Raw genomic sequence first — 12,909 nt, 5'->3', positions numbered from 1 at the left:
ATTCTCATATTTTCAACATGAATCATCAGATAATTAAAAAAAAATAAAGAATTAATTTAAAAAATAAATAAAACGAAAACAAAATGGGTTAAAATGTAAATAAGGGATTTCTAATCACTGCTATGTTGGTATAATTATTAATACTGATACTGTTGTTGATGTCATTCATTTTTGTTGGCGGCATAGCTCGGTTGGTAGAGTGGCCGTGTCAGCAACTTGAGGGTTGCAGGTTCGATTCCCGCTTCCGCCATCCTAGTCACTGCCGTTGTGTCCTTGGGCAAGACACTTTACCCGCCTGCTCCCAGTGCCACCCACACTGCTTTAAATGTAACTTAGATATTGGGTGTCACTATGTAAAAGCACTTTGAGTCACTAGAGAAAAGCGCTATATAAATATAATTCACTTCACTTGTTGGACTACTTTTGGATTGTTTTGTGTCATATTTGTGTGTCCTCTCAAGTACTCTGTTGATTGCTGTTCTGAATGTTGCTTGGTTTTGGAATTGGAATTGTTTTATTGTCTACTATTTTGTTGGACTGATAATTAAAAACAAACAAACATAAAAGCATTAAATACATAAAATGAATCTTGATCAGCTCCTATTTGATCAGGTGTTGTTGTCTGCAACAAAGCTCTCACCCAGTGTGTAACATGTTTTGCCTCGTCCTCCAGTGATAATGCTACTTGTAAGAAATGTAGTGTATTTGCTGCAATATATGTAAATATTATTGGAAAAAAATAAATAAAAATTCAAATAAAAATAATATATATAATCAACGAAAAAATTATTTACCTGCCTCTCAAATAGTTGATTCGCCAAATGTGTTATTCTCATATTTTCAACATGAATCATCAGATAATTAAAAAAAAATAAAGAATTAATTTAAAAAATCAATAAAAAAAAAACAAAATGGGTTAAAATGTAAATAATGGATTTCTAATCATTGCTATGTTGGCATAATTATTAATACTGATACTGTTGTTGATGTCATTCATTTTTGTTAGCGGTTTAGCTCGGTTGGTAGAGTGGCCGTGCCAGCAACTTGAGGGTTGCAGGTTCGATTCCCGCTTCCGCCATCCTAGTCACTGCCGTTGTGTCCTTGGGCAAGACACTTTACCCACCTGCTCCCAGTGCCACCCACACTGCTTTAAATGTAACTTAGATATTGGGTGTCACTATGTAAAAGCACTATGAGTCACTAGAGAAAAGCGCTATATAAATATAATTCCCTTCACTTCACTTGTTGGACAACTTTTGGATTGTTTTGTGTCATATTTGTGTGTCCTCTCAATTACTCTGTTGATTGCTGTTCTGAATGTTGCTTGGTTTTGGAATTGGAATTGTTTTATTGTCTACTATTTTGTTGGACTGATAATTAAAAACAAACAAACATAAAAGCATTAAATACATAAAATAAATATTGATCAGCTCCTATTTGATCAGATGTTGTTCTCTGCAACAAAACTCTCACCCAGTGTGTAACATGTTTTGTTTCGTCCTCCAGTGATAATGCTACTTGTAAGAAATGTAGTGTATTTGCAGCAATATATGTAAATATTATTGGTAAAAAATAAATAAAAATTCTAATAAAAATAATATATATAATCAACGAAAAAATTATTTACCTGCGTCTAAAATAGTTAATTCGCCAAATGTGTTATTCTCGTGCCGGATCATAATTTCAACATGAATCATCAGATCATTTAAAAAAAAAAAAAAGAATTAATAAAAAAAATTAAAAAAACGAAAACGAAATGGGTTAAAATGTAAATAAGGGATTTCTAATCACTGCTATGTTGGCATAATTATTAATACTGATACTGTTGCTGATGTGTGTAACATGTTTTGCTTCATCCTCCAGTGATAATGCTACTTGTAAGAAATGTAGTGTATTTGCTGCAATTTATGTAAATATTATCGGAAAAAAATAAATAAAAATTCAAATAAAAATAATATATACGATCAACGAAAAAATTATTTACCGGCCTCTCAAATAGTTGATTCGCCAAATGTGTTATTCTCATATTTTCAACATGAATCATCAGATAATAAAAAAAAAAAAAAGAATTAATTAAAAAAATTAATTAAAAAAACCCAAAATGGTTTAAAATGTAAATAATGGATTTCTAATCACTGCTATGTTGTCATAATTATTAATATTGATACTGTTGTAGATTTCATTCATTTTTGTGGGCAGTATAGCTCGGTTGGTAGAGCGGCCGTGTCAGCAACTTGAGGGTTGCAGGTTCGATTCCCGCTTCCGCCATCCTAGTCACTGCCGTTGTGTCCTTGGGCAAGACACTTTACCCACCTGCTCCCAGTGCCACCCACACTGCTTTAAATGTAACTTAGATATTGGGTGTCACTATGTAAAAGCACTTTGAGTCACTAGAGAAAAGCGCTATATAAATATAATTCACTTCACTTGTTGGATAACTTTTGGATTGTTTTGTGTCATATTTGTGTGTCCTCTCAATTAATCTGTTGATTGCTGTTCTGAATGTTGCTTGGTTTTGGAATTGGAATTGTTTTATTGTCTACTATTTTGTTGGACTGATAATTAAAAACAAACAAACATAAAAGCATTAAATACATAAAATAAATATTGATCAGCTCCTATTTGATCAGGTGTTGTTCTCTGCAACAAAACCACTCACCCAGTGTGTAACATGTTTTGCTTCATCCTCCAGTGATAATGCTACTTGTAAGAAATGTAGTGTATTTGCAGCAATATATGTAAATATTATTGGTAAAAAATAAATACAAATTCTAATAAAAATAATATATATAATCAACGAAAAAATTATTTACCTGCGTCTAAAATAGTTAATTCGCCAAATGTGTTATTCTCGTGCCGGATCATAATTTCAACATGAATCATCAGATCATTTAAAAAAAAAAAAAAGAATTAATAAAAAAAATTAAAAAAACGAAAACGAAATGGGTTAAAATGTAAATAAGGGATTTCTAATCACTGCTATGTTGGCATAATTATTAATATTGATACTGTTGCTGATGTGTGTAACATGTTTTGCTTCATCCTCCAGTGATAATGCTACTTGTAAGAAATGTAGTGTATTTGCTGCAATTTATGTAAATATTATCGGAAAAAAATAAATAAAAATTCAAATAAAAATAATATATACGATCAACGAAAAAATTATTTACCTGCCTCTCAAATAGTTGATTCGCCAAATGTGTTATTCTCATATTTTCAACATGAATCATCAGATAATAAAAAAAAAAAAAAGAATTAATTAAAAAAATTAATTAAAAAAAACCAAAATGGTTTAAAATGTAAATAATGGATTTCTAATCACTGCTATGCTGTCATAATTATTAATATTGATACTGTTGCTGATGTCATTCATTTTTGTGGGCAGTATAGCTCGGTTGGTAGAGTGGCCGTGCCAGCAACTTGAGGGTTGCAGGTTCGATTCCCGCTTGTGCCATCCTAGTCACTGCCGTTGTGTCCTTGGGCAAGACACTTTACCCACCTGCTCCCAGTGCCACCCACACTGCTTTAAATGTAACTTAGATATTGGGTTTCACTATGTAAAAGCACTTTGAGTCACTAGAGAAAAGCGCTATATAAATATAATTCACTTCACTTGTTGGACAACTTTTGGATTGTTTTGTGTCATATTTGTGTGTCCTCTCAAGTACTCTGTTGATTGCTGTTCTGAATGTTGCTTGGTTTTGGAATTGGAATTGTTTTATTGTCTACTATTTTGTCGGACTGATTAATTAAAAACAAACAAATGTAAAAGCATTAAAAAATACATAAAATAAATCTTGATCAGCTCCTATTTGATCAGGTGTTGTTGTCTGCAACAAAGCTCTCACCCAGTGTGTAACATGTTTTGCCTCGTCCTCCAGTGATAATGCTACTTGTAAGAAATGTAGTGTATTTGCTGCAATTTATGTAAATATTATTGGTAAAAAATTAATAAAAATTTTAATAAAAATAATATCTATAATCAACAAAATAATTATTTACCGGCCTCTCAAATAGTTGATTCGCCAAATGTGTTATTCTCATATTTTCCACATGAATCATCAGATAATTAAAAAAAAATAAAGAATTAATTAAAAAAATCAATAAAAAAAAACCAAAATGGGTTAAAATGTAAATAATGGATTTGTAATCACTGCTATGTTGGCATAATTATTAATACTGATACTGTTGTTGATGTCATTCATTTTTGTGGGCGGCATAGCTCGGTTGGTAGAGTGGCCGTGCCAGCAACGTGAGGGTTGCAGGTTCGATTCCCGCTTCCGCCATCCTAGTCACTGCCGTTGTGTCTTTGGGCAAGACACTTTACCCACCTGCTCCCAGTGCCACCCACACTGCTTTAAATGTAACTTAGATATTGGGTGTCACTATGTAAAAGCGCTTTGAGTCACTAGAGAAAAGCGCTATATAAATATAATTCACTTCACTTGTTGGACAACTTTTGGATTGTTTTGTGTCATATTTGTGTGTCCTCTCAAGTACTCTGTTGATTGCTGTTCTGAATGTTGCTTGGTTTTGGAATTGGAATTGTTTTATTGTCTATTATATTGTTGAACTGATTAATGAAAAAATAACGTTAAAAAATAACATTTTTTTAAAAGCATTAAAAAATAGAACCAAAGTTGATGATGTGTTGTTGTGTGCAGCAAAGCTCTCAGCAAGATGTTCGTGTACAACCACAAGCAGTCCGAGTGGAGAGAGCTGGCGGCCATGAAGACGCCGCGAGCCATGTTTGGCGCCATCATCCACGACGGCAAGATGGTGGTGGCGGGCGGCGTGAACGAGGGAGGCCTCAGCGCCTCGTGTGAATCCTACAACTTTGCGACCAACAAGTAGGTCCCGTGTCGGCACATTTTGTCTGCCTGACCTTCCCCTCCTCACGGGGCCTCTCTCCAGGTGGGAGCCCTTCGCCGAGTTCCCTCAGGAGAGGAGCTCCCTCAACTTGGTGACCGCCGGCGGCGCCCTGTACGCCGTGGGAGGCTTCGCCATGATCCAGATGGAGAACAAGGAGGTGGCTCCCACGGAGGTGACGGACGTCTGGCAGTAAGTCTTCTTGACAAGCAGCGGGGGGGGGGGGGGGGGGGGGGGGGGGGGGTCCGGGTGGCGTGGTGGTACTGAAGCGGCCTCTCACTGCCACACAGGTACGAGAGCGATAAGAAGCAGTGGAGCGGCATGCTGAGGGAGATGCGTTACGCCGCCGGGGCTTCTTGTGTGTCCATGCGTCTCAACGCCGCCAGGATGCCCAAACTCTAGACGGCCGTGTTGTTTCCTGCATCCTCCTCGCATCTCTGAGAGCCCACTTCCTCTTCAGTCTTCTCTCATCAGTCGCATCTGAACTACAGAAAGGGCAGCAAACTCCACAGAAGCTAAAAGCAACTTATCTGAAGCACTCTTGACATGGTTTTGTAAAAAAAAACACCTTTTTGCACTGTTCAGGATCAGGGGCGTCACTAGACCTAATATTTTACTGGGGCACACCTGGGGCACAAATCATTCATGCGAGCGTGCAAAGCGCGCAGGCAAAAACATTTTTATTATCATAAAAAATACATAAATAGTGCTTTAAACTATGAAATCATATCAGAATATGTTGTATGGATCTTTGATGAACCACCTGAAATTAACTCATGCATTTGACCTACTTGTGCACTTTTTTTACTCCAGACTTCTAAAATGCTACTGGTAAAAGCAAAAAGGAAGAGCAATGAATCTTTTTGAAATATATATTGCAGTCTTCAGTAATGCGGACGTTGTACCGATCCGTTGTGGTGAAGTAGGAGCTGAGCCGGAAGGCAAAGCTCTCAATTTACCGGTCGATCTACGTTCCCATCCTCACCTTAATGACCGAAAGGACAAGATCACGGGTACAAGCGGCCGAAGTGAGTTTCCTCTCCCTTAGAGATAGGGTGAGAAGCTCTGCCATCCGGGAGGAACTCAAAGTAAAGCCGCTGCTCCTCCACATGGAGAGGAGCCAGATGAGGTGGTTCGGGCATCTGGTCAGGATGCCACCCGAACGCCTCCCTAGGGAGGTGTTTAGGGCACGTCCAACCGGTAGGAGGCCACGGGGAAGACCCAGGACACGTTGGGAAGACTATGTCTCCCGGCTGGCCTGGGAACGCCTCGGGATCCCCCGGGAAGAGCTAGACGAAGTGGCTGGGGAGAGGGAAGTCTGGGTTTCCCTGCTTAGGCTGCTGCCCCCGCGACCCGACCTCGGATAAGCGGAAGATGGTTGGATATTGCAGTAATCATCAGCAAATTTAACATCTACAAAAGTAAAAGCACCTCTACATCTCTGGGGTTCTTTTATATTATTTAATTTCCTCCAGTGATTATACTACTTGTAAGAAATGTAGTGTATTTGCAGTAATCATCAGCAAATTTAACATCTATAAAAGTAAAAGCACCTCTACATCTCTGGGGTTCTTTTATATTATTTAATTTCCTCCAGTGATTATACTACTTGTAAGAAATGTAGTGTATTTGCAGTAATCATCAGCAAATTTAACATCTATAAAAGTAAAACCACCTCTACATCTCTGGGGTTCTTTTATATTATTTAATTTCCTCCAGTGATTATACTACTTGTAAGAAATGTAGTGTATTTGCAGTAATCATCAGCAAATTTAACATCTATAAAAGTAAAAGCACCTCTACATCTCTGGGGTTCTTTTATATTATGGGGCGGTATAGCTCGGTTGGTAGAGTGGCCGTGCCAGCAACCTGAGGGTTGCAGGTTCGATTCCCGCTTCCGCCATCCTAGTCACTGCCGTTGTGTCCTTGGGCAAGACACTTTACCCCCCTGCTCCCAGTGCCACCCACACTGGTTTAAATGTAACTTAGATATTGGGTGTCATATGTAAAGTGCTTTGAGTCACTAGAGAAAAGCGCTATATAAATACAATTCATTCATTCATTCATTATTTAATTTCCATTCATGGCAATGTGGCTAATCCTATTTCAGATACACAAAACTATAGATGGATAGATAGTACTTTATTTATTCCATCAGGAGAGTTCCTTCAGGAAAATTACAATTTTCAGCACAATCCCATTCAAGTTTAGACAAACATTACAGGGAGACAGAACAGGATCGCTTCCAGGGCCCCTTACAAAAAAGATCAGATACAGGTAAACAAGGGCGGGGAGGGTTAGGAGATTAAAATAAAAAAAAATGGTCTTAGCCAGGACTCTGGAGAGGGGGTGCAGACTGAGGCCAAGGGAAAAAAACCACAATTCATAGCCATAGAAGAACACATCCTTCTTACATGTGTGTATAAAATACACACAAAACAATAAAGCCACAGTAGTAGAATAAATGAACAACTGTTGTGTGTCTGTTCAGGGAATCATTTTCTGAGAAGCAAACTGTAACGTCTCCTTTTCATTTTTGCAAAGTGGTCAATCACTCTGGACAGACATGGAAATATTACAGTAACTGTTATACAGTTGACCAGTGGTTCCCAACTGCTGGCTCCTGACATAAAAGTGGATTGTGGCTCATTTTCAGTCAGATGTCCATCCATCCATCCATCCATCTTCTTCCGCTTATCCGAGGTCGGGTCGCGGGGGCAGCAGCCTAAGCAGGGAAGCCCAGACTTCCCTCTCCCCAGCCACTTCGTCTAGCTCTTCCCGGGGGATCCCGAGGCGTTCCCAGGCCAGCCGGGAGACATAGTCTTCCCAACGTGTCCTGGGTCTTCCCCGTGGCCTCCTACCAGTTGGACGTGCCCTAGGGAGGCGTTCGGGTGGCATCCTGACCAGATGCCCGAACCACCTCATCTGGCTCCTCTCCATGTGGAGGAGCAGCGGCTTTACTTTGAGTTCCTGTGCATGAAAAATAAAAAGTTTAGAGAGAAAAAAATCCAAGCAGATTATTTTAGCCTTTTTTCTAGTGAGTATTTTAGCAAAAGGCAAAGCGACTAACAAGTTGGAGGAGGACTCAGGACAGACATGGAAATATATTTAAAAAAAATCTAAATGGGGCAACAAAACCCGATATTTTCCGCCATCTTTCTGAAAACAAACACAGAAATGTTACTATTTTTTCTGGAAACAAAACCAGATGCTTTAGCAGTAGCCATTTTTTCTGGTGACAAAACAAGATTATTTTAGTCCAAGTCACAGCGATTAACAAGACAAGTCTAATGTGCTATTTTTCTGTGAAATAAACTTGAATGATTTAAAAATGTGGCTCACGACTTGATGATATGGAAAAATGTTTTTCTCCCTGAAGATAAAGCACTCAACTCACACATGCTGACTCCAAATCATCTTTGATGCAGAAGCAGCAGACAATAACCAACATGATGTTTCATCTTCATTGGAAATTCCCCCGACAGCTCGTACAGCAAATGAATATGTTTGTCTTGATACAAAGAATAATGTTAGCTAACTTAGCATCAACTTAAGACAATGATGTTGCCCAGCTAGCGAGGACTTCACTTACATCTCTCATTCCTGCTGCTTCTTCTCTGCTGCGGGACAATAACTTTCTTAAATCCCTCTTGGAGTTACAGTTTGAGTCAAATCAAAATCAAAATAATGTAATTACACCCCTTCAAAATAAAAGTTTTGTAAAAAGCCGTCACCTTTTTCCAGACAAAACTGCTTGTAACTTCCGTTAGGAATGTCGTAGGGACATGAAACAAAAACCTCTATGTAGGTCTGACTTAGACCTACATTTCCATTAAACACTTCTATACCTAAAATCAACAGGAAGTTGACAAAAACCCCTTCAAAACTAAATTTTTGCAAAAAATGCCTTTTTGCTTCTTTGAACTGATATTTGACCCCCTTAAAATGCTTCAAAGTGCCAGTTAAAGCTATACTATGCCAAGCGAAAGCCATTTATCAACAACATCCAGAAACGCCAATCTGTAATTTGACCCCCTTAACATGCTTCAAAACTCACCAAATTTTACACACACATCAGGACTGGTGAAAATTGCCATCCAATAAAAAAACAAACCCCAAAAATGAAAATTGTGCTCTAGCTCCCCCTAGGAAAAAAAACTGACAAAACTGCTTGTAAATTCTGTTAGGAATGTCGTAGAGTGATGAAACAAAAACTTCTATGTAGGTCTGACTAAGATCGGGACTCGGGACACGGCGGCAGCGGCCAAAGGCGGACCCGACCAACGCTGCTTGCAGCTTTAATTAACAAATTGTTGTTGGCTAACGTTACCTACCTCACGCAGTGATTCTCAGCCTCTCTCTCTCTCTCTCTCTCAACCGAAGTCGATCCACACGTGAATAAATGAGCATATTAATTAGCCATGTGCTCATTGTTAGTGGAGTGAATACAGTAGCAATCAATGACCATACTAAGTAGTATGTGCGCTGTTGTCTATGTTATGTAGGCTTAAAACTCTGAAGCGTTTTTTTTTTTTTTATTTGTGAAATTTTTACTGGGGCACTGCAGATCAACAGTGGGGAACGTGCCCCAGTGAAATATGTCTGGCGACGCCCCTGTTCAGGATGTCAACCTTTCACTTTTCCACCGCCAATAAACACTCTTTTGTTTGTTAATAACATTAAAAATAATCATTTTGTTGGTGATAAGTGTATTGTTACATCTTGTTTTTTTTTACACTTCTGAGTTGAGATGTGACGTTGGCTCTTTTAAGTGAACGGTGAGAACGGAGGCTCAGTTTGAGGTGTCCTTTTTTTTTTTTTTATGCAAACACAAATTTATTCTGTGAAATTGACCACTCTATATATATATATACCATATTTTCTTGAATTGCCGCCGGGGCGCTAATTAATTTAAAACCTCTTCTCACTCCTGCGCTTACCAAAGGCATGCAGTAAAAGTAAGCATGTGCTAATTATTTTAAAACCTCTTCTCACTTTGGCACTTACCAAAGGCATGCAGTAAAAATTTAAGTGTAATGTAAGTTTGGACCTTAAATCCTACTAAATAGCTCTTAATATTCTTCCATTTATGCGATTTCAAATTACCGGTATTGAAATCAGCCTATTCCATTTTGAAAATGATGACATGGGAAGTGTCACTCGTGACGTCACGAGTTTGACCAGGCGGTAATACTAAGCATGCGCTAATTATTTTGCGAAGCGAGTTTGACCCTGTAGTAATTCTAGGCAGGCGCATACTATATGCCCTGCGGCAATTCAAGGAAATACGGTATATATATATATATATATATATATATATATATATATATATATATATATATATATATATATATATATATATATATATACGCACACACACATTTTAAATTGTATCCAATCTTTTCCGATTTAGATCCATTTTTCATCTAAAAGGAAGTAGTCCAAGTGCATTCACACCAAGTAAATTTGTAGTCACAATTTCATTATATTCCTTTTTTTTTTGTCACTGTGTTTTGTTTTTATATCCATTAATCAATTGTGTCCCTACTAATTATTTGTGTATTTTATTTGTACTGTTAAAATGTTACACAATGTTTTTAGGTGAGAGAAGATTCAAACAGGTGATGTCAGCGTCAAAGCATGGAAATTTTGCACTGCCTGATAAATATTTACAATAAACCAAGAGAAAAAATAAAATGACAGCCAATAATTTAGAATAATTCCCACTAGTAGAGTTTTATTCGTGTACATTTATTAATAATAATATTAATAATTATGATAAAATAATAAATAATAGTATATTGGTATTTATTAACTGGATATGGGAAAGTAAGAAAACAAATGAAAAATGGGTTATTTGAAAGGAACAGCTCCATTTACAGCAGTGGTTCTCAAATGGGGGTACGTGTACCCCTGGGGGTACTTGAAGGTATGCCAAGGGGTACGTGAGATTTTTTTAAAATATTCTAAAAATAGCAACAATTCAAAAATCCTTTATAAATATATTTATTGAATAATACTTCAACAAAATATGAATGTAAGTTCATAAAGTGTGAAAAGAAATGCAACAATGCAATATTCAGTGTTGACAGCTAGATTTTGTGTGGACATGTTCCATCAATATTGATGTTAAAGATTTATTTTTTTGTGAAGAAATGTTTAGAAGTAAGTTGATGAATCCAGATGGATCTCTATTACAATCCCCAAAGAGGGCACTTTAAGTTGATGATTACTTCTATGTGGAGACATCTTTATTTACAATTGAATCACACGTTTTTAGTTATTGTTATATCTTTTTTTCCAATCAGTTCAAGAAAGACCACTACAAATGAGCAATATTTTGCACTGTTATACAATTTAGTAAATCAGAAACTGATAACATAGTGCTGTATTTTACTTCTTTATCTCTTTTTTTCAATTAAAAATGCTTGCTCTGATTAGGGGGTATATTGAGTTAAAAAAGTGTTGCCAGGGGGTACATCACTGAAAAAATGTTGAGAACCACTGATTTAGAGAACCTTTAATTATTGCATTTTAGTCTTGTCTTTAAGGATCCCAAAGGTAAACATGCAATTACTGAAGAATAGAAATTGAAATAGTTACCAGATAGAACATTGGATTGAGGAAATGTTTTTTTGACCACATCATGATATTCACAGATGCATCAAAAACTATAAATAGTAAAGTAGGAGCTGCTGCAGTTATCCCACAAGGAAATATAGTGTTAAATAAAAGAATCAGTGATAAACTATCTGTTTTTACGGGGGAATTGGTAGCAATTTATATGGCAGTTAACTGGATAGAGGAAAACAAAGCAAGGAAAGTAGTCGTGTGCTCGGACTCCAGCAGTGCTTTGACGAGCATAAAAAACATAGCATCAGAAACAAGACTAGATATAGTTTATGAAATAGTTCATGCAATCTACAGAATAAATAAAGCTGGAGATGTGGTAACATTTCTCTGGGTTCCTGCTCATGTAGGAGTTGAGGGAAATGAGTTAGCTGATAGATACGCAAAACAAACAAGCACTAAAACAGAAGTAAACATGGAGATGAAGCACAGTAAAGAAGAAGTGAAGAGCATCATTAAGATAGAACACGATAAAAAGTGCCAGGATAATTGGAATAAGGAAACAAAAGGTAGAGAGTTTTACAAAGTCCAGAGGAGACATTTGTGATTTGGGGCTATATAAATAAACATTGATTGATTGAGAGTAGGTGTCATGAGAGGAGGGGGTAGAAATAGGAAAGAAGAAGACATTATTACTAGAATGAGATTTGGACATACATATCAATCAATCAATGTTTACTTATATAGCCCTAAATCACTAGTGTCTCAAAGGGCTGCACAAACCACGACCACATCCTCGGTAGGCCCACATAAGGGCAAGGAAAAACTCACACCCAGTGGGACGTCGGTGACAATGATGACTATGAGAACCTTGGAGAGGAGGAAAGCAATGGATGTCGAGCGGGTCTAACATGATACTGTGAAAGTTCAATCCATAATGGATCCAACACAGTCGCGAGAGTTCAGTCCAAAGCGGATCCAACACAGCAGCGAGAGTCCCGTTCACAGCGGAGCCAGCAGGAAACCATCCCAAGCGGAGGCGGATCAGCAGCGCAGAGATGTCCCCAGCCGATACACAGGCAAGCAGTACATGGCCACCGGATCGGACCGGACCCCCTCCACAAGGGAGAGTGGGACATAGGAGAAAAAAGAAAAGAAGCGGCAGATCAACTGGTCTAAAAAGGGAGTCTATTTAAAGGCTAGAGTATACAAATGAGTTTTAAGGTGAGACTTAAATGCTTCTACTGAGGTGGCATCTCGAACTGTTACCGGGAGGGCATTCCAGAGTACTGGAGCCCGAACGGAAAACGCTCTATAGCCCGCAGACTTTTTTTGGGCTTTGGGAATCACTAACAAGCCGGAGTCCTTTGAACGCAGATTTCTTGCCGGGACATATGGTACAATACAATCGGCAAGATAGGATGGAGCTAGACCGTGTAGTATTTTATACGTAAGTAGTAAAACCTTAAA

General features: G+C 37.8%; 1 protein-coding gene across 1 annotated transcript in view; it reads left to right on the top strand.

Annotated features, from left to right (window-relative positions):
• The window catches only part of LOC133554087 (kelch-like protein 41b), a 22,859-nt gene extending 13,283 nt beyond the window's left edge, over nucleotides 1-9,576 (top strand). The window contains exons 4-6 of the mRNA XM_061902474.1: nucleotides 4,665-4,850; nucleotides 4,915-5,061; nucleotides 5,160-9,576. Of these exons, the coding sequence (XP_061758458.1) occupies nucleotides 4,665-4,850; nucleotides 4,915-5,061; nucleotides 5,160-5,271 (445 nt within the window). The 3' untranslated portion in view covers nucleotides 5,272-9,576. The remainder of the gene's footprint in view (nucleotides 1-4,664; nucleotides 4,851-4,914; nucleotides 5,062-5,159) is intronic.
• Nucleotides 9,577-12,909: the final 3,333 nt, after the last annotated feature.

The sequence above is a fragment of the Nerophis ophidion genome, linkage group LG06, assembly GCF_033978795.1.
Source record: "Nerophis ophidion isolate RoL-2023_Sa linkage group LG06, RoL_Noph_v1.0, whole genome shotgun sequence".
NCBI classification, from domain to species: Eukaryota; Metazoa; Chordata; class Actinopteri; order Syngnathiformes; family Syngnathidae; genus Nerophis; species Nerophis ophidion.
This window is presented reverse-complemented; position numbering and strand designations above follow the sequence as displayed.